Source organism: Pipistrellus kuhlii, unplaced genomic scaffold (genome assembly GCF_014108245.1).
Source record: "Pipistrellus kuhlii isolate mPipKuh1 unplaced genomic scaffold, mPipKuh1.p scaffold_m20_p_20, whole genome shotgun sequence".
In the NCBI taxonomy this organism is placed as follows: Eukaryota; Metazoa; Chordata; class Mammalia; order Chiroptera; family Vespertilionidae; genus Pipistrellus; species Pipistrellus kuhlii.
In genome coordinates, this window is record NW_023425516.1 from 19,865,489 (window position 1) to 19,891,128 (window position 25,640).

At 61.9% G+C, this 25,640-nt stretch overlaps 2 protein-coding genes across 5 annotated transcripts; both read right to left on the reverse strand.

Annotated features, from left to right (window-relative positions):
• Nucleotides 1–1,184: 1,184 nt before the first annotated feature.
• On the reverse strand, nucleotides 1,185–15,234 carry GAL3ST1 (galactose-3-O-sulfotransferase 1). Of its 3 annotated transcripts, none has more exons than XM_045585723.1 (4): nucleotides 15,074–15,234; nucleotides 3,294–3,433; nucleotides 1,398–2,618; nucleotides 1,185–1,356 (listed from the first exon to the last, which is right to left on the reverse strand). In XM_045585723.1, exons 2-3 carry the CDS (start codon nucleotides 3,422–3,424, stop codon nucleotides 1,448–1,450), a joined length of 1,302 nt encoding a protein of 433 aa, XP_045441679.1. In that variant the 5' UTR covers nucleotides 3,425–3,433; nucleotides 15,074–15,234; the 3' UTR covers nucleotides 1,185–1,356; nucleotides 1,398–1,447. The 3 variants fall into 3 exon arrangements, with proteins under 3 accessions (XP_045441679.1, XP_036304746.1, XP_045441678.1); XM_036448853.2 differs by lacking the exon at nucleotides 15,074–15,234 and adding an exon at nucleotides 10,381–10,564; XM_045585722.1 differs by lacking the exon at nucleotides 15,074–15,234 and adding an exon at nucleotides 6,995–7,057.
• PES1 (pescadillo ribosomal biogenesis factor 1) lies at nucleotides 14,189–25,500 on the reverse strand. Of its 2 annotated transcripts, XM_036448851.1 has the most exons (16): nucleotides 25,350–25,500; nucleotides 23,741–23,820; nucleotides 22,867–23,020; nucleotides 22,060–22,169; nucleotides 21,738–21,909; nucleotides 21,558–21,647; nucleotides 20,760–20,876; nucleotides 20,561–20,629; nucleotides 20,196–20,282; nucleotides 19,974–20,104; nucleotides 19,471–19,596; nucleotides 19,195–19,379; nucleotides 18,622–18,791; nucleotides 18,354–18,515; nucleotides 17,663–17,762; nucleotides 14,189–14,224 (listed from the first exon to the last, which is right to left on the reverse strand). In XM_036448851.1, exons 1-15 carry the CDS (start codon nucleotides 25,371–25,373, stop codon nucleotides 17,679–17,681), a joined length of 1,761 nt encoding a protein of 586 aa, XP_036304744.1. In that variant the 5' UTR covers nucleotides 25,374–25,500; the 3' UTR covers nucleotides 14,189–14,224; nucleotides 17,663–17,678. The 2 variants fall into 2 exon arrangements, with proteins under 2 accessions (XP_036304744.1, XP_045441677.1); XM_045585721.1 differs by lacking the exon at nucleotides 14,189–14,224 and having other exon boundaries at nucleotides 17,011–17,762.
• Nucleotides 25,501–25,640: the final 140 nt, after the last annotated feature.

Below are 25,640 nucleotides of genomic sequence, written 5' to 3' on the forward strand. Positions count from 1 at the left end.
TCCCTGGCTCCCCACCAGCTCGGGGTGACGCCTTGGAAAGACGGGGTCCGATATGGCCCCGTCCCACAAGGGCCTGGGGGAGAGAGAGAGAGAGAGAGAGAGAGAGGGAGGGAGGAGGGAGAGAGAGAGAGAGAGAGAGGGAGGGAGGGAGGGAGGGAGGGAGGAGGGAGGGAGGGAGAGAGAGAGAGAGGGAGAGAGAGGCGTCACTATGGAAGAGAAACATCTATCAGTTGCACCCTGACTGGACCCGGGACCTTTCAGTGCACAGGCTGCTGCTCAGCCCCCTGAGCCAGGACCAACATCTCCTTTTAGGGGCTACAGTTCAGCTCACAATGGAGAGGAACAGGTGGTTCCACTGCGTTTCTCCCAGGGGACAGCCATCCCCCCGCGCCCCCCCCCCCCCCCCCCCCGGGCTTTCACATGTCAGGCCTACCCATGGCTGGTCATGGTGGTGCCCCCATCTGGACAGAAATAGCAGGACTGACCAAGACCAAATTTGGCACCACGGCGCCCCCTGCTGCCTCGCTGTGGCAAGAGCAGCCTGGCTCCTGCAAGCTACCAGCAACCAGAGACCCTTGGGGATCACTTTTATTTATTTGAAGAATCTTCTCTTTATTTTATTTTATTTATTCTATTTTGTGTTTTTATTGATTTCACACACACACACACACACACACACTCACACTCACACACACACACACACTCACACTCATACACACACTCACACACACACACACACAATCTCCTTGACCTTGGTAGCTCATGGGAGTCCTTCAACCCCACGGACTTCAGCATGTAACACACCAACCCTCGCGCCCCACCCCCACCCCCACCCCTCCGCTCTGTCCCACAGACACAGTCCCACAGGCAGGCACCCACCCACGCCCTCTTGGGGTGCCCAGCCCTTACCAGCTACCCCCACCCGAGCCCCGACCACAGTCACCACCACGGAGGCTGATTTAACAAAACGTGAAATGCCTTTACTTCTAAGGCCTCCCCTTGGTGGGGAGGCGGGAAGTACAACAAAAAAAAGGGGGATTTAAAGAAAAAAAAAAAGAAAGAAAGGAAGGAAGGGAGGGAGGGAGGGAGGGAGGGAGGAGGGAGTGGAGGGGGGGAGGGAGGAAGGAGGGCAGGAAGGAAGGAAGGAGAGAGGAAGAAAGAAAGAAAGAAAGAAAGAAAGAAAGAAAGAAAGAAAGAAAGAAAGAAAGAAAAAGAAAAGGTACAATTAGTCAAATACTGATGCTGGGGGCACAGACTGGCTGGTTGGCTCCATCCCCCCATTCCCCCGGGGACCGAGGTGGCACCAGGAGGGACTGGGGGGTGGGAGGGGGGTGGATGGAGGCCAGCAGCAGGCCCCTGCCCAGGGGGGAGCAGGAGCGCGCAGACAGGAGGGCCGCCCCTCCCCCGAGGGGACCGTCACGCCGTCACGCCACGGCGTCACGCCACGTCACCACTGCAGGAAGTCGCGCACGGCCTTCCAGAGCCTGGTGACCCACAGGTTGACGCCGAGGTCCATGAGGTACTGGATCTCGGGCGTGAGCATGCGGCGGCAGAGCTGCGCGTGGCGCCGGCCGATGCTCTGCTTGAGGTTGTAGCCCAGGATGGACTTGGCGCCGAGCGGCTGCCAGGGCTGCAGGGCGGCGTCGCGGATGGCGGCGGCGTCCACAGCGCGGCCGCCGTCGATGCAGATGCGGCGCATGCGCTCGTTGGCGCGGCGCAGGGCGGCCACCTCGCGGCGCATGCGCTCGCGGCCGAAGGCGTCCACGCGGCGCCAGAAGCTGGCGTTGAAGTGGCGGTAGAGGCGCGCGTCCAGCACGTTCCAGGCGGTGGCGCGGCGGTAGAGCTCGGCCGAGAGGCGCGGCGCGGCCGGGGCGCGGCGCGCGTTGAGGCGGAAGTAGAGCACGTCCTCCAGCTGCCAGCACAGCAGCTCCTTGAGCAGCACCAGGGACTCGTCGAAGTACTCCTGCAGCAGCACCAGGTGGAAGCGGCGCTCCACCTCCAGGATGTGCTCCTGCACGCGCGGGCTGCGCGGGTCCAGGCCGCTGTCGTAGCCCAGGTCGAAGAAGAGCAGGTTGCGCAGGTAGTGCGCGTTGAGGCCGCGCGGGTCGTAGTAGCGGTCGGGCTCCCGCAGGAAGGCGGCCAGCTTGTCCGCGCGGCCCCGCAGCCGCCGCCACGTGGACGGCACCACCGAGCCGAAGTAGTGGAAGGAGGACTCGAACAGGCGCGCCGGGTCGCGCAGCACCGTGATGAAGGCGGCGCCCGGCGCCACCAGGCCGCGCACCTCGTCGTAGTGGAAGCGCATGTGGTTGCAGATGATGTTGAAGCAGGCGCCCGGCCGGTAGCCCTGCACCAGGCGGCGCGCGAAGAAGGCCGGGTAGGCGAAGTCGTTGCGGCCGCTCGGGAAGGCGAACTTGAGCCCGTGCTTCTGGCCGAAGCGGAACAGGATGTTGAGCAGCGTGCTGCTGGCCGTCTTGTGCGTCTTCATGAACACGATGTCCCGCCGCGGCCGGCAGCCCCCCGGGGAGGAGCCGTTGGCGGGCGAGGAGCCGTTGGCGGCCGCCGCTGTCGTCTCGGACTCATCCGGGGCCGGGGAGCAGGACGGGGTGCCCTCCGGGGTCCTGCCGGGCACAGAGAGGGTGGGGAGAGCCTCAGGGGTGCTCAGGGAGGGGGGAGAGGACCTCAGGGCCCGGGGTCCGGGCAGCAGGGGTGTTGGGGACGGTGGTGGCGGGGAGCCAGGATGGGGACCCCATGGGCCTTCCTCCAGGCCGCAGTGCCTGGGCCAGCGCTTTGTTGTTTTTTGTTTTGTTTTGTTTTGTTTTTAATATATCTTATTGGTTTTTTACAGAGAGGGAGAGAGAGAGAGAGAAACATCGATGAGAGAGACACATCGATCAGCTGCCTCCTGCACCCCCCCTCTCCCCCACTGGGGGTGTGGGCTTAGCTGAGCAGCCCGGAGGTGGAAGGAGGTGGGATAGCCTCATGGTTAGGAGGCAGGCTGAGAGGCCAGCAGACCCCCTGTTTGCATCCGGGCCTTGTGCCAGCCAAGGGCTCGTGGACAAGTCACCCCCCTCCCAGCCCCGTTGGAGCTTCAGGCGATAAAAACCCAAGTCTCGGACGGTGGCATCGGATCCCTGTGCCGCAGAAGGCAGGCTCTGTGATTGTACCCATTTCACAGATGGGGACACCGAGGCCCCGGCTTACACGGCGCGTTGTGCCCTCGGTATCGCGTGCACAGTTCAGGGTGCCCCCTCAGGCCCATCCCCACCCCCAGGTCGCCCAGGAGGACCACTCACGTGGATGGCAGGTCGGGGTGCAGCGGGGGGACTGCATACGAGTACAGCAGCAGCAGGAAGCTGGTGAAGAGCGCGCCCAGCACCAGCCCCTTGGCCATGGACTCCCAGCGCTTCTTCTGAGGCGGCGGCATCTCAGACACCTGGGGGGAAGGTGGGGCACACAGCGGGGCAAGCGTCAGGAGGCCGGCCATGGGGGGCGCCCACCCTGCCCCTCGCCTGGCTGGGTGGAGGGCCATCACCAGCTCAGCGGCCCCCAAGCACGAGGCAGAGGGAGACAAACGTGTGGAGGAACCCGGGGACAGGGCTGCAGAGAGAGGCTGGCAACGCCAACGCGGAGAGAAGCCGGAGGGGGCCAGCAGCCGTTCCTGAAGCTCGGTTCCGTGTGTTTGTTGTTCCGTTAATCCTCACCTGAGGACATTTTCCCCGTTGATTTTTACTTTTTTATTTTTATTTTTATATTTTATTGATTTTTTAAAAATATATATTTTATTGATTTTTTACAGAGCGGAAGAGAGAGGGATAGAGAGTCAGAAACATCGATGAGAGAGAATCATCGACCAGCTGCCTCCTGCACACTCCCTACTGGGGATGTGCCCGCAACCAAGGCACATGCCCTTGACGGAATCCAACCTGGGACCTTTCAGTCCGCAGGCCGACGCTCTATCCACTGAGCCACACCAGTTTCTTTTTTCTTCTTCTTCTTCTTCTTCTTCTTCTTCTTCTTCTTCTTCTTCTTCTTCTTCTTTTTTTTCTTCTTTTTTACAGAGAGGAAGGGAGAGGGATAGAAAGCTAGAAACATCGATGAGAGGAAAAAATCAACCAGCTGCCTCCTGCACACCCCCCACCGGGGATGTGCCTGCAACCACTGACCAGAATCGAACCTGGGACCTTTGAGTCCGCAGGCCAACGCTCTGTCCACGGAGCCAAACCAGTTTCGGCTCCCCGTTGATTTTTAGAGAGAGTGCGCGTGAGAGAGGGGGGGGGGGAGACAAAGAGAAACGTCAATCTGGGAGAAACACACCGATGGGCTGCCTCCTGCAGGAGCCCCGGCCGGGGCCCCGGGAGGATCCTGAGGAGGAGCCTGCAGCTGAGGGACGTGCCCTTGACCGGAATCGAACCCGGGACCCTTTGGTCCGCAGGCCGACGCTCTATCCGCTGAGCCACACCAGCCAGGGCGCCTGGTTCGGTTTAATCTTGAAGTGGATGTTTGCTAGTTTACTTTTTTTTTTTTAATTGATTACAGATGGGAAGGGAAAGAAACATCTTTAATATTGCTCGACAATTAATAAAATATATTTTTTAAAAGCCAGTTTCACGGGGTGTCCCGGTGTTCTGCTTGGTTTAGGTGTGGGAGTGGGCGGAGGGCTGGGGCACGGGGAGAGCGTGGGGGCTCAGGGGCCTCCCCGCCCCCTCAGCGGCAAGGCCCAGGTGGAAAACTTTCCACTCCTGTGCGGGCGCCCGTGGCGTGGGGCCCTCGTCCCGGAGGCCACAGGAGGTCACGCCTGCTGCCCCGTAACTACACGCACCGGCACGTCACCACGATCCCGGGGGCCGAGGCCAATAACCCGCCCGGCAGAGAACCCCACATGCTCCCCCCAGAACAGTCACACGAGGGACCCACACACCCTCCCCAAGCCCAGCCCGCCAGCCACAGCAGCCCCGAGCCCTCTGCCCATCATCTAGAAACTTCTCCGCACGGGAAGGGACATAAAGAAGCAATCTGGCCCCGACCGGTGTGGCTCAGTGGATAGAGCGTCGGTCTGCAGAGTGAAGGGTCCGGGGTTCGATTCCGGTCAAGGGCATGTGCCTCGGTTGCGGGCACATCCCCAGTAGGAGGTGTGCAGGAGGCAGCTGATGGATGTTTCTCTCTCATCGATGTTTCTAACTATCCCTCTCTCGTTCTCTCTGTAAAACAGCAATAAAATATAATTTTTTAAAAGAAGAAGCAATCTGCAGCCCTCGCTGGTTTGGCTCAGTGGATAGAGCATAGGTCTGTGGAATGAAGGGTCCCGGGTTCGATTCCGGTGACGGCCACGTGCCTCCGGCCCGGGACCTGGTCAGCTTCGTGCAGGAGGCAACCGATCGACGTGTTCCTCTCACATCCATGTTTCTCTCTGTCTCTCCCTCTCCCTCCCACTGCTAAAAATCAATGGGAAAATATCCTCGGGTGAGGATTGAAAAGGAAGCAGCAATCTGCAGAGGAAGGGACCATACAGGAGGGAAGCTGACAAGTCCCTCTCCACTCGGGGGCGCCAGGTGGATGGGGTCGGGGTGGACGGGTGTGGGAGAGTTTCCAGAAGGCGGAAAGAAACTACGAGTCCCCGAATTCCAACTATTTGAGGGAGCCGCTTGGGGCAAAGTCACAGGTGCAAGGGCGTCATGGCCGCTTGGTCAGAAAAACAAAAAAATTAGGCACAACCTCGGGGCCCCTCACAGGGACCAGGACACAGATGGCCACCCATCTCCCATGCAGTCACTGCACAAACAAAACAAAACACGGCGGAAAGCGCAATGGACTGGCTCACAAGCACACTGCGATGGGTACACGTGAAAAAAGAACATTCCGGAACAACGGCGCCCGCAAGCCCACGCCTGTGCATACGTAAACATATATGTGGGCCCGGGAACGAACAGGTGGAGGGCAGTGTTTTACGTTTTAACCGCGGTGCCCTCTTCAAAGCGGGGTGTGGGGCGGGGATCTATGCAGAAACAGTTTTCTGGGTTTCCCATTTCTGCAAGGGTTGCTTTATTGAAACCCTCCCCTGAGGACTGATTTTATTGATTTGAGAGAGAGAGAGAGAGAGAGAGAGAGAGAGAGATGTGAGAGGAACCGAGCCACCCGGGAATCGAACCCACAACCTAGGTAGTATGTGCCCCTACTTGGTATCAAACCGGCAGCCTTTTGGTGTCTGAGAATACACTCCACAAACAACTGGACCTCCCAGCCTGGACTGTAATGGTTGCTTTTTTTTTTTTAATCATTTATTTGAAAAAGATATTTTTCCCTTTGATTTTTAGAGAGAATGAAGGGGAGAGGGAGAAGGAGAGAGAAACACCAATGTGAGAGAGACACATGGATTGGTTGCCTCCCGCATGCCCTCGACCAGGGCCAGGAGCCTGCCACCGAGGCACGTGCTCCTGGCCAGAATCGAACCCGGGACCCTTCAGTCCGCAGGCCGACGCTCTATCCACTGAGCCCAACCAGCCAGGGCAATGGCTGCATTTTTTAAAAGAGCATGGAGGGCCATTTTAATCAGAAAAAGTAATAAAATATATTTAAATACTAGATCAGAAGCTTATGGGGAGACGGAGGCCGGTCAGGAGGGTCTGGCTGGTCCTGGAGGGGCCCCGGAAGGAGAGGCGTCACCTCAGGTTCTGGGGTTCAGTCACAGGGACCCCGGCCGCCCCTCACGCCGGCTCCTCCTGAGGGGGGCAGGCAAAGCGACTAACACTTCTGCCTCCACTGCACAGCCCCCCCAAAAAAAAACAAAACAAACACCCCACAAACCTGCACCAGGCCTCAGGCGCCCGCTGGGCCTCCCCCCCACCGGGGTCCTGGGCCAGGCCAGCGCCTCAGACTCCGGCCCAAACCCCGAGCGGGGCCTGGGGCCTCAGCTGCCCTGGCTTTGGAAAGGGGGGCTTAGGGGTCCCGCCCTCGGAAAACCCCCAGCTCACCCGTCCGTACCCCGGGCCCCACTCACCAGGGCGCCTTCTGGAAGGAGGTCTGCGAGGCTGAGGGAGCAGCTCTGAGCAGAAGGCCAGGCAGCAGGGGGCAGACCGCCGCTCCCCAGAGCTGTCAATCAGGCTCCGTCTGGCCCCGCCCAGGTGCTCCCAGCCCCCACCGCTGCTTCACTCACTCACTCACTCATTCGTTCATTCACTCTCCCACTGGGGCTCCCTGCAGCCCAGCAGTGGGGGACGGTGCGGGGGGAGCGGGGGGGACGGGGATGGGGGCCTGCTGGCTGCAGGGAGGCGGGTGGGGGGCTGGGCTGTCCCACCTTCTAGGCTCAGCAGCTCCTCCAGAGAATCTCACCGCCTCCTCCCAGCTCCCCTGGGAGGCAGCGCCCACTGTCACCTTCCTTCTGCAGATGGGGAAACTGAGGCTCTGAGAGGTGACGTCACCGGACAAGGCAGGGTTCAGGGCTGGGATGCACACCGCGGTCGGCCAGCCTCCGGAGCACAGCTCCCCGCCGTGAGGTGCGGCCCAGGCCCAGGCCCAGGCCCGGGAGGAAGGACGGAGTGCCGCCCAGTGCCGGCTGTCCGTCCGTCCGGAAGGCCAGAAGCCCGGCAGGCGCTGGCCTCTGAGGGCCCGGCCGGGGCGAAGGTGGGGAGGCAGAGCGGGCCCCGGTGGCTGGTCCCTCCGGTCTCAGCGGCCAGAGGCACCCACGACGGGAGGTCCCCCTCCGTGTCCCAGGCACAACGGACACGACAGCAAGACCAGGGCAGCCAGCACCCTAGGGACCCCTGGCAGAGCCCCTGGTAGACGGAGGCCCGGCGACGGGCACCCTGGCAGCCGGAGCCGGGCTGAGGGGTGTGGAGGTGGGGCAAGGGGGAGGTAGGGATACGAGGCTGCGAATTTCAATGAGAGAATGCGTGGCCACGGGCAGAAGTCAATACCTATTAATTATTATTGTCACTGCTGAGCTGGGGGGGGAGGAGGGCTCCGCTCCGTGCCCAGCCCCAGGCCAACCGGATGGTGATTCAGCCCCGGGCGCTCGGAGCCTGGCACCTGGTGAGTTTTGGCAAACAGACCCTCAGGCCTCTCAGGGCAGGTCGTGGCCAGGGTGGGCAGCACACGCATGAGACCCACGTGTGTCGGGCACACACGGGAAAGTCACACGGCACCAGCCCTTGGGGGGCCAGAGGCCTGGGTTCGAGTCCCAGCTCTGCTGTTTCCTTGCTGGACGCCCTAGGCCAGTGGTCTCTGCAAACTGCGGCTCTGGAGCCACATGTGGCTCACGAGCCGCCGTTTGCCGCTCTGTTGACGAATGAGTTTGCCGACCACTGACCTAGACTCTCCACTCCAATAGTCACAGGCTGTTGTTGTTCCTTGTGATTAAGTCCCTGGGCCAGTGGTCGGCACACTGCGGCTCTCTGGCCCCTGGAGTGTGGCTCTTCCACAAAACACCACGGCCTGCGCTGAGTCTATTCTGAAGAAGTGGCGTGAGAAGAAGTTTACGTTTAAAAACTGTGGCTCTCCAGAGAAATGTCAATCATCGTCCCGTTGATATTTGGCTCTGCGGACTAATGAGTTTGCTGACCGCTGCTCTAAGGCAAGTCTGTGTCCCTCTCTGGGCCTTAAATCTCCTCCAACATGATGAAACCAACTCTCCCTGCATCCCAGGGCGGCGTGCAAACCCCCTGCACCCCCAAAGCTGACATCGCGCCCCTGAGCGGGGCCGCGGAAGACACACTTGCTGGGGGCCTTGGGCACAGAGGTAAGTTGAGGCTGGAGGAGCAGCTGGATCACCAGGGAAAGACGGGAAGGAGAAGGACCTGCAATTGTGGGAGCAGGACAGGGAAGAGCCCCCTTCGGAAATCAAGGTCAAGGGTCTCAGAGCCATCGTCTGCAGAACATCCGTTCCCTGGCGAACGGGCCCCGGTGCTGTTTGCTCAGCGTGCTCGCGGGAACGGGGCGCTGGCAGAGAAAGCGGCGGGGTGAGTGTCCTCGGGCTGATTCCTGTGGCCGGAGAGACTCTCACGGGGACGGGGACGCTGGGAGAGACGTTAAGAGCAGAGCAATAGTGGGGATAAAAGGGAGAGATCCACCAAAGGACTTATGTGCACACATATGAGCCTAACCAGTGGTCAAGGACAATAGTGGGGGTGGGGGCATGAGTTGGAGGGTGGGGGATTGGAATGGGGGGTTGAGGACAAATATGTGATACCTTAATCAATAAAGAAGTTAATAATAAAATAAAAATTTAAAAGCAGAGCGACAGCCCGGCCAGGTGTCGCTCCGTGCTTGAGCTTCGACCCAGGAGCCAAGAGGTCACCGTTCAGTTCCCCTCGGGGCACATCCCGGCTGTGGACTGGCTCCCCAGTGTGGGGGGTGCGGGAGGCAGCCGATCGATGCTTCTCTCTCATCATGGATGTGTCTCTCTCCCTCTTCCTTCTTCTCCGAAATCAATAAAAATATGTTAAAAAGAAAAAAAGAGCAAAGCAATAGGACTCTCCCTCCGGTGCTCAGAGCACATATCTGACGGCAACTATCACAGTCCAAAGTGCCCATCTTTGCCGAAACCGGTGTGGCTCAGTGGATAGAGCGTCGGCCTGCGGACTGAAGGGTCCTGGGTTCGATTCCGGTCAGGGGCATGTACCTTGGCTGCGGGCACATCCCCGGTAGTGGGGTGTGCAGGAGGCAGCTGATCGATGTTTCTAACTCTCTATCCCTCTCCCTTTTTCTCTCTGTGAGAAATCAATAAAATATATTTTAAAAAATACTTTAAAGTGCCCACCCTCAGACCCAGCGGTGGCACAGAGCGGACCCTCACTGAACATGAGCTGCCACCATTGCTATCATCATCATCACCATCACCATCATCATCATCATCACCATCATCATCTCATCGTCCTCCCGGGACCCCAGTCATGGTCCCTTCGAGGTCTATGCCTGCTTGCCCACGATGCAGGCCACTGACAGCCCCAGGTCCAAACCCATAGGACACTGGGGATGACCTCAGTGTAGTCCGAGCCTCAGAGAGGGCAGGGCCACCCTCAAGGTCACACAGCACAGCGGCAGCAGAGACGGGACTAGAACCGGGTCCCCCTCCTCCCCTGCCTACGGCGGCGACAGTCCCGGAGCCACGGGGCCGGCGGTGCCCCTTCCCCAGCCCACCCCCCCTCCTCCTGCCCTTGTGGGTGACCCCGGCCACCTGCCCTCCGCCTGTGCCAGTGGCTGGCCCCAGGCCAGGCCCGGCAGTCCTCCAGCGAGGCTGGACTAGCACCTTTCGCGGAACGAAGGAGAAATAGGACTCACACCCCCCCCCCCCCCCACAGCGGGCACACGGGGAAGCCACGCCAGGGTGGCGAGCCTCCGGCCTGGAGCATCACCACCAGGCGGGGACCGGGGCAGGAGTCACCTTACCTCGGGCCTCGGCGGGCTGGCTCTCCCTCTCCGCTCCCCGCCGGAGCCACATCTGACTCCCAGGCTGCCTCTGCCCGCGGTCACTGGGAAACAGGAACGCTCCAATGACGCCCAGTCACACGCGGGCTGGCTCCCTCCCGCTCCGGCAGGCGTGTGAATATTCATGAGTTCCCTCCCTGGGGACGGCAGGTGGATGTCCCTGTACCCTGCCAGCGCCCCCTCTGCCCCGTGGCCGGCCTCTGACCCTCCCTGCACCTTCACCCAAGGGCTCAGCGAGGTCCCCCGTGTCCTTGGGCCAAGGACACGTGCAGCTGCGGAGCCCTGCAGAGAGCCCGGGACCAGCTCAGAGGCCATGGGAGGGGGTGGGGAGGCTGGTTGCTCCGTGAATCACATCTCATTGAACACTGTCCTGTGCATGGAACACCCACCGCTGTTACCCCACCCCCCGGCGGGAGGGGAAACTGAGGCTCAGAGATGGGTCTTCGCGGGTCCAAGGTCACACACGACAGGGCTCCAAGATGCTGAGACCCGGCCAGAGAAACGTGTCTAAAACCTAGGGGAGCCGAAACCGGGTTGGCTCAGTGGATAGAGCGTCGGCCTGCGGACTGAGGGGTCCCGGGTTCGATTCCGGTCAAGGACATGTACCTTGGTTGCGGGCACATCCCCAGTGGGGAGTGTGCAAGAGGCAGCTGATCGATGATTCTCTCTCATCGATGTTTCTCTCTATCCCTCTCTCTTCCTCTGTGTAAAAAAAAAAAAATCAATAAAATATATTTTTAAATAATTAAATAAATAAATAAATCTGAGGGAGCCCAGAGAGTGGGCAGATCACCCCACAAGGCCTTCTTGAGGGGAGCGCCTGGCCAGGGCCCGGGGGGATGGGTCTGGTGAGACTTCATGAGCTCCGAGTCCTCCTCCCTCAAAGAGGTACAGTACGGAATGCTGTACCTCAGTCCTATTTCTCCTGTGGGAAGGGCAGTGGCCCAGGTCAGCCTGGACTAGGCCTTGAGGGACTGGGGCCAATCGAGATGCTACTGGTTTTTCCCAAGGTCTAGACAGGACGAGGAAATCCCCCTCGGAGGTCAAGGTCAGGGGTCTCAGAGCCATCGGCTGCAGAACATTCGTTCCCTGGCGAACGGGCCCCGGTGCTGTTTGCTCAGCGTGCTCGCGGGAACGGGGCGCTGGCAGAGAAAGTGGCGGGGTGAGTGTCCTCGGGCTGATTCCTGTGGCTGGAGACTCTCCTGGGGACGCTGGGAGAGACGTTAAGAGCAGAGCAATAGCCGAAACCGGTTTGGCTTGGTGGATAGAGCGTCGGCCTGCGGACTGAAGGGTCCCGGGTTTGATTCCGGTCAAGGGCATGTACCTTGGTTGCGGGCATATCCTCAGTAGGGGGTGTGCAGGAGGCAGCTGATCGATGATTCTCTCTCATCGATGTTTCTAACTCTCTATCCCTCTCTCTTCCTCCCTGCGAAAAGTCAATAAAATATATTTTAACAAAAAAATAAAAAAAAGAGTAGAGCAATAGCACGGCCAGGTGTGGCCCCCTGCGTTGAGCATCGACCTAGGAACCAGGAGGTCACAGTCCGACTCCCGGTCAGGGCACAGGCCCGGATTCCGCTGCTCAGTCCCCAGTGTGGGGCGCGCAGGAGGCAGCCCATCCATGAATCTCTCATCGTTGACGTTTATCTCTCTCTTTCCTTCTTCCCTCCTCTCTGACATCAGTAAAAATATATTTTTAAAAAAGAGCAGAGTAATAAGACTCTCCCTCCAGTGCTCTGAGCGCATATCTGACAGCGACTATTGTAAAGTGCCCATCCCCAGACCCAGCGATTCCACCGATGAGACTCCAGCGAGAGATCTGAGACGGCGCACAAAGGTGTACATTGCGGTATTCCTTGGCAAAGGGGAAATTTAGACACAACCTCAATGTCCAACAATGAAGGAAGCTGACACTAAGAAGCCAATCACCTCCTTCTTCCCTTCTGTTAATTCTCCCCCGAGGGTGTTTTCCCCATGGTTGATCTTTTAGAGAGAGCCAGAGAGGGGAGAGGGAAAGACAGAGAGACACATCCGATTGGCTGCCTTCTGCAGGTGCGCCCTGAGGGCCCGGGCCAGGGCGGAGCCTGTAACCAAGGTGCATGCCCTTGACCGGAATGGAACCTGGGACCCTTGGGTCCGGCTCTGTCCCCTAAGCCAAACTGGCTAGGGCTCAATCCCTTCTTTCTTAGCCCCCCAATGACGGAGAACCCTGGAGGTGAGTAGGTGGGAGCTGGCGTTCTCGGCCTCTGTACCTTCCAGCATGACTGAAACGCTTTTGAAAGGAATGGCATGCACTTGTTTGCATAAAAACGTGACACCATATAAAGGCTGTCTAAAGGAGCTGAGCACTCGCTGTCCACATTGCCCTGCCGCCGCCCCCCTGCCTCTCTCTCTGCTCCTGGAGGGGCTGAGGGGCCCTGGCTGCCCTTCCCGGCTCTCCCACCCGCCCACTGGGCTACTTCCTGCCTCTGAGCCCGTTTCCTAAAAAAATGGGGCTGCTGCGACCCTCTCGGGGGCTTGCGGAGGGTCCAACGGGACAGGACGAGGCACGCACAGCCCTTGCACACACCTAGGAGTATCGTCATGACCCTGGTAGGTGAAGCAGGACTCGCCAGTGCCAACTCCTGGAAGGCCAACCTCCCAGCCAAGCACCCAAATTCCCCAGGCTCCAGACCCACGTCCCCCCCCCCCCCGGAGTTCACACCTGAGGTCACATGGGTAGTCAGGACCACCTGGACTTCACACCTGAGGTCACATGGGTAGTCAGGACCCCCTGGACTTCACACCTGAGGTCACATGGGTAGTCAGGACCACCTGGACTTCACACCTGAGGTCGCATGGCTAGTCAGGACCCCCTGGGACCAGGTGGGGGGTGCCCAACCACATCTCATAGCTGCCCCGGAACCAGCAGGCGGGAAAGAAGGCCCCTCTGGGCTCCTCGAAGGGCTGGTCCATGCGCCTCACCAGGTCAAAGCAAAGCGAGAGCGTGCTGCCAGCCCAGCCCCGTGGCTCAGCGGTGGAGCGCCGACCTATGAATGAACCAGGAGGTCACGGTATCGATTCCCGGTCAGGGCACATGCCCGGGTTGTGGGCTCGATCCCCAGTGGGGAGGTGGGCAGGAGCCAATTAATGGTTCTCTCTCATCATGGATGTTTCTATTTCTTTCTCCCTCTCCCTTCCTCTCTCAAATCCTTGTTTTAAAAAAAGAGCCTGCTGGTGCCATGCCTGGAATTCCACCATCTGTGCCTCCTTCCCCCAGTTAATGGCCTCTCTCGCCGGGTGGCACCCCAGGCAGAGGGAGGGCCCCTCAGGGACACACGCCTCCCTCGCTGGGCGGCACAAGGGCATCAGACCCAAGCTCTCAACCACCAGACCTGGCCCATCGGACGAGGGAATGTGCGGGAAGCAGGTGCTTCCTTCAGGCAGGGACCTGCCCTAGAGCAGCCGGGGACCAACTGCCTGAGGAGGCAGCTGGGAACAGGCCTCTGTTGTCTCTGCTCCCTGCGTAGCAGCCCGCCCGAGTGTCAGGCAGAGCTGGGAGCCAGGGACTGAGGCAAGGGGGTGGGGGTGTGGGGCAGCCCAGACAGCTTCAAGAGGCTCAGACCCCAGAGAGGGCCCCCGAAGTCTTGAGTGGAGCTGAGATCCTGAGATTCGGGCTGGGGCAAGACTCCTAGGCAGCCAGCTTTGAACTATGTGACCTTGGGCAAGTCCCCGTTTCCCCTAGGGATAACGGGGACTGTTAGCCACGTCTGCTTTGCAGGGCGAGGCGGAGCCCAGCAGCCTCGGGGCTGGTCCGGCCCTCACCCTCTCTGGGCCTCTGGTCACTCCCTCCGTAAAGGAAGAGGCTGGATTCTCCCCGCCGGACTGTCCTCCTGAGGATTTCCATGGCACCTGTCACCTCAGCAACCCAGGCGAGATCGGGTGTCAGGCCTGTCACCCTCCCTCCCCAGCTCCCTCCCTCCCACCCACCCGTCTGGGTTATGGCTGCCAGGGGGGCACCCATCACCTCTCCGCTTCCAGGCAGCGGGGGAGAGGGTTCCCACGGGGGAGGACCTCGGTCTCGCTCCCAGCTTTTGCCACAGCTGGCTTGCTACCAAGCTGGTCCCCCTGGGAGCTGCTGGATTTCCTGGGGACCCCTCCTGGAGACCAGGGTTAGTCCCATTCCCACGAGCCTCTCCTGGGAGGCCTGGCCCCTCAGTGGCACAGGGCGGGGCCTTCTCCAGGCAGAGGGGATTCCCCGCCCCCACCCCCACCTTATCCAGGTCCCCAGCCCCTGCTCTGACAGCCCCTCCAGGGGGAAGGCTGGGGGGCAGAGGGGAGATTCCTGCTTCTCCTCTGAGCACTGGCTGCCATGCCAAAGATTAATCATTAATGGACTGCCAGCTCCAGCTCCAGCCCCACCCGTCCCCTGTGCACCACCGACTGGGGAACCCTGGGAATGGGGACCCTAGGAAGAAACCAAGGGCGGGGTGAGAACCCCCCTGCACCCTCCCAGGCCCCAGCCCTTGCACTGTAGCTGAGCGCGCCCCTAAACCACTCGAGGGGGGGGTGGGTCTGAGAGTCCGGTCTGACTCGCAGTCTCCATTGGGAGGCTGGGGCGGCGAGGCAGGGTGCCAGCTGGTGGTGGGTGCTGCGCCCCCCAATAGGTACGTACCTCGTCCCCGTCCTCCTCCTCGGGTTTGGCTTGAAGGCTGGGCCCGGGCCGCGCCGCCCGGGCGCTTACTCGGCGGCGGCGGGGCGCACCCACCGGCGCCCCCTGGTCCGCCGGGCCTGGGCCATGCTCCCGCCCCGCCCCCAACGCCGCCCGCCCGCCCGTCCGATCGCCCGCCCGCCCGCTCGGCCAGGTGCGGCCGCAGCCTCGCCCGGCCCCCGGCGGCCCCGCAGCCAATGGGCGCCCCGGGCCTGCGCCCTCCGGCCCCTCCGCGCCCCTCCCGGTCCCTCCGGCCCCTCCGCGCGCCCCGGGCGCACAGAGGCCGCTTTCAGCAGCGCGCCCCCGCCGGCGGCCCAACAAGGCGCGTTTGTCCCGGACGCGCCAACGGGGCCATTGTCCCGCCGCCGGACCCTGGGGCTCTGCTGAGCTCCTCGCCCGAGGGGATTCGACGGTGCCTGGGGGACGGGGTGGCGTGGTGGTGGTGGTGCGGGCAGCCCCGCTCCGGGGAGGAGGCGGCGGCTGGACCAGCTGCTTAACTTTTTTTTTTTTTACAGAGAGGAAGGGAGAGGGATAGTTAGAAACGTCGATGAGAATCATTGACCAGCCGCCTCCTGCACACCCCCCCCCCCCCACCACCACTGGGGATGTGCCCGCAACCAAGGTACATGCCTTTGACCGGAATCGAACCTGGGATCCTTCAGGCCAACGCTCTATTCACTGAGCCAAACAGGCTGGATAACTTTTCAGGGGAGTCTGGAGCCCTGAGGACCCCCTGGGAGGTTTGGTCCCCTGCTCAGAGTCAGTGCGAGCTGGCATACACTTGTTTGGTTCTGAGATGGAGACGAAGGCAGGGGATGGCGAGGGGGTGGTGCCAGAATGCCCCAAGGAAGCTCAGGCAAGGGACCCGTCCCCAACGGGCCAGACACTGGGAGGGCTCCGTTGACCCCACCTCTCCAAGGCACCCGGAGTCCGGGCTGAGCACAATGCCCTCGGCATGCAGGTGCCCCCCACCCCCAGCCCCCTTTCCCAGTCCTGGGCTCCCCTCCTTCACCCAGAGGGCCAAGGAAAGGGGTGAAATATCGCGCGCACGCGCACACACACACACACACACACACACACACACACACACAGCCGGGAATGCTCAGCTCCAGCTGCAGGCAGTGCCAAAGCAGCTGCCGCCCCGTGGGGCACGGGCCCCATCAGCCCCGCTGCCCCCGCCATCGCTGGGCAACTCTGGAATGGGGAAAATTCCACACCACGGCTGCCAGGTTTTTCCGTATCTGATGGGCCTGCCCTGCAGCCTTGCCCCGGCACTCCTCGCCGGGGCCCCGGGAAGCACACACACCCGGGCAGGTCCCGGCCTCGCACCGGGACTGTGGGTGCTGGCTCCAGAGGCCTGGCCGTCTCTGGAGCACCGGCCCACTGCCATGAGCACCCGAGATGGAACGCAGCCTCCCCCACTGCCTGCCCAAGCTCCTGCCCGTCCCATCCTCTCCACAGGCTGGGCCTGCAGCCACTGCCCAGGAAACTTCCAGAGGCCGAGCAGCGAGGGCCAAGGGCCAAGGCCCTCCTCCAAGTGCCTCAGTGGGGGAAGGTGACCAGGTCCAAACCCACACTTCTGTCCTGGCAGCACATAGCCCGCTGGGCCGGCCAGGGAGGTGGAGGTGGGACCGGGAGGGTCTGAGCCTAGTTTCTAGCCCGGATTCTTCCCCGAGGCACTGGCTTGTCCCCTGGCCTCAGCAAGGGCACCGCCGAGGCCGGGCGGGAAGGCGGAGGGCGGCCCAGCGGGGGTTAGGAGTCGGGCGCTGTTACACCCACACTGGGGTTCCCTCGGCCGTCTGTCCAGGAGCCCCCTAGGTAAAGCACAGGCCCCCAGGGCCTCAGGCACCGGTGCCTCCCCTGGGGGCCGACTCAGGCAGGAAGAGAAGACAACCACAGCGGGTCTGCAGAGCACTTTATTAGCCATCCCACACCACGGAGCCTGCCTGGCATGGAATGCTCCCGCCATCCCTGGGAAGCAGGCCCCAGAACGTCCCCTCCTGACTCCCATGCGGAAGCAGGTTCAGACGGAGAAGGGGCTGGGCTGGGACCGGAGGGCAGACTGGCCAGAATCTGCGCCCCCACCTTCTGGCATCCTCGGGCCCAAAGGGGCCCTTGGGCTCCAGAGAGCCTGGGGAGGGGGGCCGGCGTCTCTGGGCACGCCCGGTGTGCAGCCTGCAGCACGGCGCCCCCATCAGGTGGCCCGCAGGAAGGCTCATGAACACAGAGGCCAATTGGCTGCAAGACTCCAGCCGTTTAATAACAAATGCTTCCCACCCTCCATCACAGCGCCCTGAGAATCACGTGGGGGGGGGGGGTGAAAGAAGGGGAGGCTGCAGAAAGCCAAGGTGCATGGGAGCCCCTGGTGGGGCCCTGCTCCCCATGTCGCTGACACCTGGGAAATAGTGGGGGTGCAGACGCCTCTTCTCTGCCAGAATTCCATCCAAAGGAGGCCAGGCCGGCAGGGGGGAGGGGAAGGGAACAGCAGAGACTCCGGGACTCCGCTCTGCCACCCAGCCGGGTCCCCGGCCGGCCTGTGCTCGCCCCGCTGGCAACAGGCGGCCGCCGCTCACACCGGCCTCGCCTTCTTGGCCTTCTTCTCGGACCTCACAGCTTCGTCGTGGGCTTTCCGCTTCTCCGCCAGCTTGTTGGCCTGTGAGGACAGAGGGGCAGGCCCAGCCGTGACGGGGACAGCAGGCAGAGGGACTCCCCGCTCTACGTGAGGCCACCCCTTCTGAGCAGAGCCCCGGGGAGGTGAACGGCAGCCGCCACGGGGAAAACAAGTCTCTCTGAACAAGCCCTCCCTCACCTTCGCCTTTCAAACTAGCCTTCCACGGGCCTCGGCAAGGCAGGAGGGTCCCCGTCCACCCCTCCCGCTGGGAAAGCTGGGGCCCCGCAAATCCGCACTCGGAGCTGCTGGGAGGGGTCAGGCGGGAGCAGCCTTCCCCGGGGCCATCTGGGGGTGCCTTTCACAAAACCCACAGGCAGGCCTCCCAACGCAGCGTTTATATTCCTAGGAACCCTCCAGAGCCGTGGGGAGGGGGGCAGGGACGGCTCCGGGTGTTTTCTGGGAACGCCCACCAGAATCTAACCCCACCACAGGGCACAGCTGGCGTGCTGTGTGAAGTCCGCGCTCTGGCTAAAGCATCGCTGCCAGCCAGGGCGTGCAGGGCGCAGGCAGGAGAGGGTTACCGCCCAGGAGAGCCGGCCGGCCCCAGAGTTCCGGCGGGCGGCGGGCACTCACCTCGCGGATCTTGCGCCTCTTGCCGAACATGATCTTGTTGTAGAGGTACTTCTCCCGCTTCCTCATCATCATGATGGCCAGCCGCTTGGCCTCACTCTCCTCCTCCTGCGCCAGCCGCTGCTTGTCCTCCAGCTTCACGGTGCCCGCCATCACCCTGGGCTTCTGAGGACGCGGGTGGAAGCCGGTGGGTTCAGGTCCCCTCCCCACCCCGCAGACCCCTGGCTCCCGCCCTCTGGGCCAGGGCTGCCCCCTCCCCCCCGCCCCGTACCTTCCCCTCCATCCTCTGCTCCTCCAGAGCTGTCAGCTGGGCCTCTTCCTCCTTTTCTGAGCCAGCCTCCACGTCTTCCTCCTCTTCCTCTTCATTTCCTCCTTCTTCACCATCTTCCTCCTCTTCCTCCTCCTCCTCCTCCTCTTCCTCTTCAGATTCATTCAGATTTCCTACAAACAGCCGATGGCTGCTGAGCGCCCGGGGAGCCCTCCCCTCACCTGGTTGCCCCACCCCTTCAGTCCAGGGGGCATTCCATGGCAGCACAGGGCTGTCCCAGCCACGCCCCCTGGCACCTCTCCTGGCAGCCCAGCTGCCTTCAGAGGAAACCCCAGGCCCCCACCCCCGGCTCTGCCGCCTCCTGTGCGAACGGTGACGACTCCCAGACCATTCTTTGGCCCCGTTACTCTGAACATCAACACCGGACTGTAGAACACAGACGCTCCCTTCCCCAGACCTCGCTCCAAAGGGGCTTGTGCCCAGCTGCCCTGTTCCCTGCGGCTTGCCACCTTGTGGCCAAGAAGGGAAACGGCCAGCGGAGGGGCCCGCCCGCCCTGCCCAGCCCGTCCCGCTCACCTGGCTGCTCGCCCCGCTGCAGGGCCAGCAGCTTCACCTTCTCCGGGGGCACGTAGTCCCCTTCCTTCTCGGACACGAAGGGGGAGAGGTGAGGGGGCAGTGGCACCCCAGGGAAGTAGTCGGCCACAGGGAGGAGGAGGCGGGCGTTCACGGAGTCAAACACCCACTGAGGCTGCACGTAGCACCTGGCAGGGGGGCGGCGGAGACGGGTCAGGGGCCACCGAGACAGGCCTCTGCGCTCAGAACCCCAAACAGGCGAGGGCCCTCGGGGCCTACCTGCCGATGACAGGCGTCTGCTGCCCGGGCCGGTCCACGATCTGGTGGGTGATGCAGGAGTCCGTGACGTCATAGGTGGCCCCGATGCACAGAGACTTGTCCCAGGACACGTCCCCGCCGAAGCTCCTACAGGCACAAGGGGAGCCCGCGAAAGGTCTCAGGCATGAGGTGCTGCCCTGGGACCCGCTGGCCCCCAGGGTCACCCTCCTAGGACACACTGTCCCCTCCCCTCCTAGGGCCCCCCCCTAATGCTGGCCAGCGGAGACCTGCCCTCGCTGGTGAGAAAGCGATGCCAGCTGCCCTCCGGTGGGCACCTCCTGTGCGTACGCCCAGGGTACGCTGCGCACTTCCCAGCACCGTTTTTGCCGAGTCCCCACAACAGCCTTCAGCGGATCCTGACACCACCCAGAGTTACGGGTGTACCCAAGGGGCACCCAGGCTGCCCCCCCAGGCCGGGCAGCACCCAGCGGGAGTGGCAGAGCCGGTGCCGCTGGCCTCCGCACCTGATGATGAAGGCCAGGGCCTCTCGGGGCACCTCCCGGTTCAGGAAGAACTTGAGGCCCTCGAAGAGCTTCTTCTGCTGCTCCTGCGCCTGCAGCTCCCTCCGGCGGTCCTCCTCCTGCGCCGCCGTCTCCTGCGGGGCAAGCGGGCCTCGCTCAGCTTCCTCCCAGGTCCCTCAGCCCCGCCCCCCGCCCGCCCGCCCCTCCCGGAGGCGGCATCCTCACCCCGTCGGCCGGAAACTCGTCCACCTCGGCCTCCTCCTCTACAGGCACCGCCACCCGGGCCAGGCTGGCGCTGAGGGCGGCCAGTTTCTACAGAAGAGAAGCGGGACTGCAGGGCTGCTGCGTGGGGGCTTCTCTGAGGGTGTGGCGGGGGGGGGGGGGGGGGGCAGGGACAGTCTGGGACAGCAGTGGGTTTGGTTCTGAGGGAAGTCCTGAGACCACACATGTAGCCACAGCCATGCCCGGGCCAGGGCCCACCCTCCTGGGGATGCGGGGCCCACCCCCTGGGGATGCGGGGCCCACCCCCTGGGGATGCGGGGCCCACCCTCCTGGGGATGCGGGGCCTGTGCTCTGGAAGCCGCTCTCACCTCCATGGAGCTCTCAGAGTCCAACGCGTAGCTGTCCTCGCGGGCCTGCACCTCCGTGTGGGCCTCGAGCTGGGGGGCAGGGGAGGGGGGCAGGGAAGGGTCAGAGGAAAAGCCCGCCACGGCCCCGCCTCCACGGGGCACGGCCGGGCTGCGGCCCCTGCGCAGGGAGGAGGAGGAGGGCGGGGCTGGCGGGCCCTACCTTGGGCGGGTAGTGCAGGTTGAGGGACTGGTAGAGGCGGAAGTTGACGAAGCCCAGCAGGGTGGTGTAGAACTCGGTGAAGGTGGCCATGACCCTGTAGTCCACGTCTGTCGGGTGCTGGGGGCACAGGAGGCTCGTCGGCAAGATGGGCGGGGTGAGGAGCCCTCCGGGGCAGCCCTGCCCTGGGCCTCTGCCCCTCAGAAAGAGCCGTACGTCCTGCCCACACTCACACCTGTGCCCACACTCACACCTCCGTCCTTCCAAAAGCATCTGCAGGACCCCTGATGGGCCTGCAGGCATCTGAGCACCAGCTTCCTAGTCATTCACCCCAAAGGGCACTTGGAAAAATCCTTTCCTGAAATCTCACACCATAAGGGTCCTCAAACTTTTTAAAGTGGGGGCCAGATCACGGTCCCTCAGAGAGCTGGAGGGCCGGACTATATGAACTACTAATTCCTACTGTAACACCTCGGCTGCGCTCACTGCCCAAAAAACCTGGCGGGCCGGATCAGACTCCTCTGCGGGCCGCATGTGGCCCGCGGGCCGTAGTTTGAAGACGCCTGCGAGGACAGAGCGCCAAAGGAGCACGTTCAAGGCCAACCGGCTGGGGGCGCTGCAGCCAGCTCGGCTCGAGTTCTTACTACAACCCTGCCTGACCCCACAGCCCCGGCCAACGCCTAGGAACCCAGCACGTACTGGACAGACAGCCAAAGCCCGTCTCTTTGCTCGTGCCCTCGTCTGTCTGGGAGCCCGAGGGAGAACCGCCCGGCACAGGCCCCCGCCCGCGGGCACACTCACGTCGTGGGAGAAGGCATAGGGTGTGATCCACACGATGGGCTGCCCGAGCACCTCGGCCTGGTAGTAGATGCCTTTGATGGACAGGAAGACCTGGCGGAGAGAGGGGACGGCTGGGTGAAGACCGAGGGGAGGGCAGGAGAGGGCAGACGGGGCCCGGCCGGGCGGCTCCCCCACGCTCACCTTGCGCAGGGCGCGGGCGGCGATGACGTAGTGCAGGAACTCCACGGTGAGCCGGCGGCACAGCTGGATGGTCTGCACGTGGCACTTGCCGGTGCGGGGGAAGGTGGAGAAGAGGAAGCACATGGAGAGGGCGTCGTCCAGGTCCCGGAGGGCGTCTATGAAGGTGGGGTACCTGCGTGGCCGGAGGGCGGCACCCTCAGGTGTGGTTAGGTGCCGCCCTGGAGGCCCCCCCCCCCCCCCCCGCGAGGCCTTGCCACGAAGGAAGGGGCCTGGCAGCGCCAGTCTCTGCACAGCCTGGGGAGGAACCCGGGAACCAGCTCACCGCTCCTTGACGATGTGGTCAAGCTTGTAGTTGGGCTTATTGTCCTTCAGACGCTCCACGGTGTTCCACTCGCTCTTCCCATAGGCCTTCCGGAGCTTCCGGACAAACACCTGGGAGACAGAAGAGCCAGCTGACGCTGGGCAGAGGCTCCTGGAGACCCCTCATCCGTGGAGGAGGGATGCGTGGGGCGGGAGGACTCTCAAGGCCCCTGAAGCTGTGTGGCTGTGCCACCTGCTCCCTCAGCCCAGGATTGGCAGAACACCTCGGTGGACTTGGCTGGCCAAGAAGGCCAGCAGCTAGCTGAGGCCACCAGGTGGCGCCCCATCCCTCCCGCGGAGGGCCTCGGCCTGGCCCTGCTTGCTTGGCAAAGGCTTCCGTACCAGCAGTCTCCTTTCCATCAGTATTTGCATTTGGGATAAACAGGTTTTCTGCTTTCCCTGTGGCATTCCAGCACTTAATGGCTTCTACTTGTGGAATGAAGGGCTGGGTCTCCGGGGAGCAATTCCAGAAAGAACTGAGTAACATGGCATCTTTGGGCAGAAAACACACCTGAGAGCCTCAGAGGCAGTAAATTTACTCTTTTCCCCAAATACCAGGGGGACAGAACAACAGGTAAATTAACCGCTTGCCAGGTTCTGTGCAAACGATTTCCACTCGTGATCTCAGCCAGTCCTCGCGAGACACTCCTTCCGCAGGCGGACTCAGCGAGACCCAGCAATCTGCCCACGGTCACAGCGGGTGGGCCCTAACCTGCGACCAACCCCGCCAGACAGACAGACAGACAGACAGCCCCGAGCCCGGCCTCACCTTGTACTCCCGGAACTTGCTGACGATGGGCTCATGGAGGAGGAATCTGATGTCTTTGATCAGGTAGAACGTCCGGGCCGCCGTGGAGCCCTTGTTCACCTTCTTCTTGTGTTTGGGCTCGTGGGGGTAGATGCCCTTCAGGATGCACAGCCGCCTGGAAGACAGAGGCCGTTCCTCCCGTCAGTGAACGTGCTGGGCGCCGGCCACCCGGGGCCTGGAAAACAGCACTGGACAGGCAGCACGGGGGCCTGCCCTTGGAGAACTCACATCCTGGTGAGGAGCCTGGCAGTCACGTGACACATCGACGGTCACAAGCACCAGAGAGAAACCGTCAGGATGGAGAGAGGGGCCAGGCGGCGGGTACCGCTTTTGGCAAGAGGAGTCAGGAAAGGCCTTGCCGAGAGGCCAACCTTTCAGCCACACACAGAGGGAAGAGCGTGCTGAGAAGGACAGAGGCTGTCCGGGTGGGAAATGCCGGGCACGGCTGAGGGACTAACAGCGGGCCAGGCGGCGGGGCCTGCAGGCTGTGCAGGAGGCTGGAGCTGACTCCACCAGGAGCTGAGAACCCCTCGCTGTAGGGCCGGGGTCTCCTCTGCCAGAGGAAGGAGATGGGTGGCAGAGGCAGGCAGACAGCAGCGGGCCCATCCTGAGAACCCAGCACAGGGAGCCCAGGTCTCCTTGGCTTCCCCACAGACCACACCTGGCAAAGCACAGCTTACTAAAGCTAGGGCAGGTGAGGAAGAGGAGGAACGTCGGAATCGCAGATGCAGTTTGTGGCAGCGCGGGGGAGATGGGATGCAGCTGCGTTTTCCTTGTGTAACTCCCTCCCCAAGCACCCCCGCGGCTCCCCCTGTCCATGCCTTCCCAGCTGCACCTGAAGTCGGGCAGGCTCAGCTGCAGCTTCTTCCGAGCTTTGTTGCGGGTGATGTAGTTGGTGGCAGAGCCGCGTTCATACTTGGGGGGAGAAAAATAAAAAATTCCATTAGCAATGATTGAAGTGACTGACCTAGATCTTGGGCATGCCTCCTGCCAGAGGCAAGCATCTCTGAATAAGTGGCCCCTGGGATAGGAAACGCTGGAAGGAGGGACCCGCCTGCCTGAATGAACTCTCCTGCACTGTCCTTGGCCAACCCGGCTTTGTCCTCGGCACGGTGCTGGCGATCGTGGGCTGCTATGGATCAGGTGCTGTGCCTAGCCCTTAGGAGTAGCTCCAAGTATTGGCCATTACGATTAGCGATTTCCGCACATCATTTCATCGAACCCCGACAACACGGTGAGGTGGGTGCCGTGAAACTCCCACTGCACCCGGGAGGAGTCGTCCGAGTGAAATCACCCGGCTCACAGAGCTTTTCAAGGGGCCGGGGGTCAAACCCAGGTCTGAGTCCAGAACCTCAGTGCCTACGCCACGAAGCCAGAGTTCTCAACTTTTTTTTCTTTATAATCACCCCCCCTGCCCGCCAGCAAAAGGCCTTTTTAGACCTTTCCCCCCTTAATTGCCCCCTCTCACAGATGCCATTATTAACATATTATTAAAATAGTAATACCACAGAGGTACTGTATGATAGATCTGTTTGTGTCAAGTGGTCCTTCAGAGGGCCAGACACCATTGAAATATCTAAGACTCGCCCTCACACACCATTTTCCTTTCCTTGGGGGTGATATTATCTGGTTGAGAATAAGTCAAAAAGCCTCTCCCCTTCCACCCTCATTCATTCAACAAGCAATAACAGGACCTCGACCATGTTCCAAGCATTAAGCTAGAAGGCAGGAGGGTAAGCAAAACAAAAGGCCTGAGCAACCATCCGGATGCCTATGACGCCAAGATGCTGCCTCGCACTCGGATCTCTTGTCTCCCTGGTGAAGCGCAGCCGTGCACTGTACCAAGCTCCAGGCAAGGCTCACCAAGCATATCCTCTCTACACACGATGATGTCTCTCTCTCTCTCTCTCTCTCTCTCTCTCTCTCTCTCTCTCTCGGGAGTCAGGGGGCAGGGGCCTCCATGGCCAAGTGCAGCTTATAACCCTGCAGCCTCTTGCGGGGTATGTTTACGGATCGCCCACAGTCACCAAACACACCCCTCGTTTGCTCCCTCTTTCACAGCACATTTAACAATCTTGGATAGTTTTGGTTCCAGGAAAAAAAAAGAGGGGGGAGGGTAACAAGTCTTGGAGATGATGAATTCGACGTCATGGAGGCCTTGACGCAATGTGTATCCCTCTTTATTCCGTAAGCAGCCGTCTTCCGGCTAGACCTGCTTTTCGGGGGACGCTACGCTTGGTTATCGACTCTTGTTAACAATCCTGATCCAGGGATCTTCCCCGGATTTCCCCGGACCAGTACTGCCTTCCTCGCCCATCCTCCGGGTACCCAGGAGGGGCCAAGGCCGGGGAAAGGCGGGGGGTCCCCAGGCCCCGTCGCGCCCCTGTTGCCCGCCTTCCGAGGCCTCCCCTCGCCACCCCAACCCCGGGATCTCCCCCACTCACCTTCTTCTTCTCCAGGCCTCCCATGGCTCCACGCTGAAGGGGCCCGCAGCGCCGCGCGGACTGACAGCGCCGCTTCCTCCCGCACGTGCCCCGCCTCAGGCCCCGAGGCCCCCGCGCAGCCCGTCTGCGCAGGCTGCCCAGCGAGGTGCCTGAGCGCGTGTAGGCACAGCCGGGGCTTTCCTCCGCACAACTTAAGGAGGAAAAAAAATCACTGAGGCCGTTCTTTTGAGATTTTTCCACCTGTGACTCTACTGCAGACCGTTTCCACGTTTAAACGAGGGATGAAGGCAT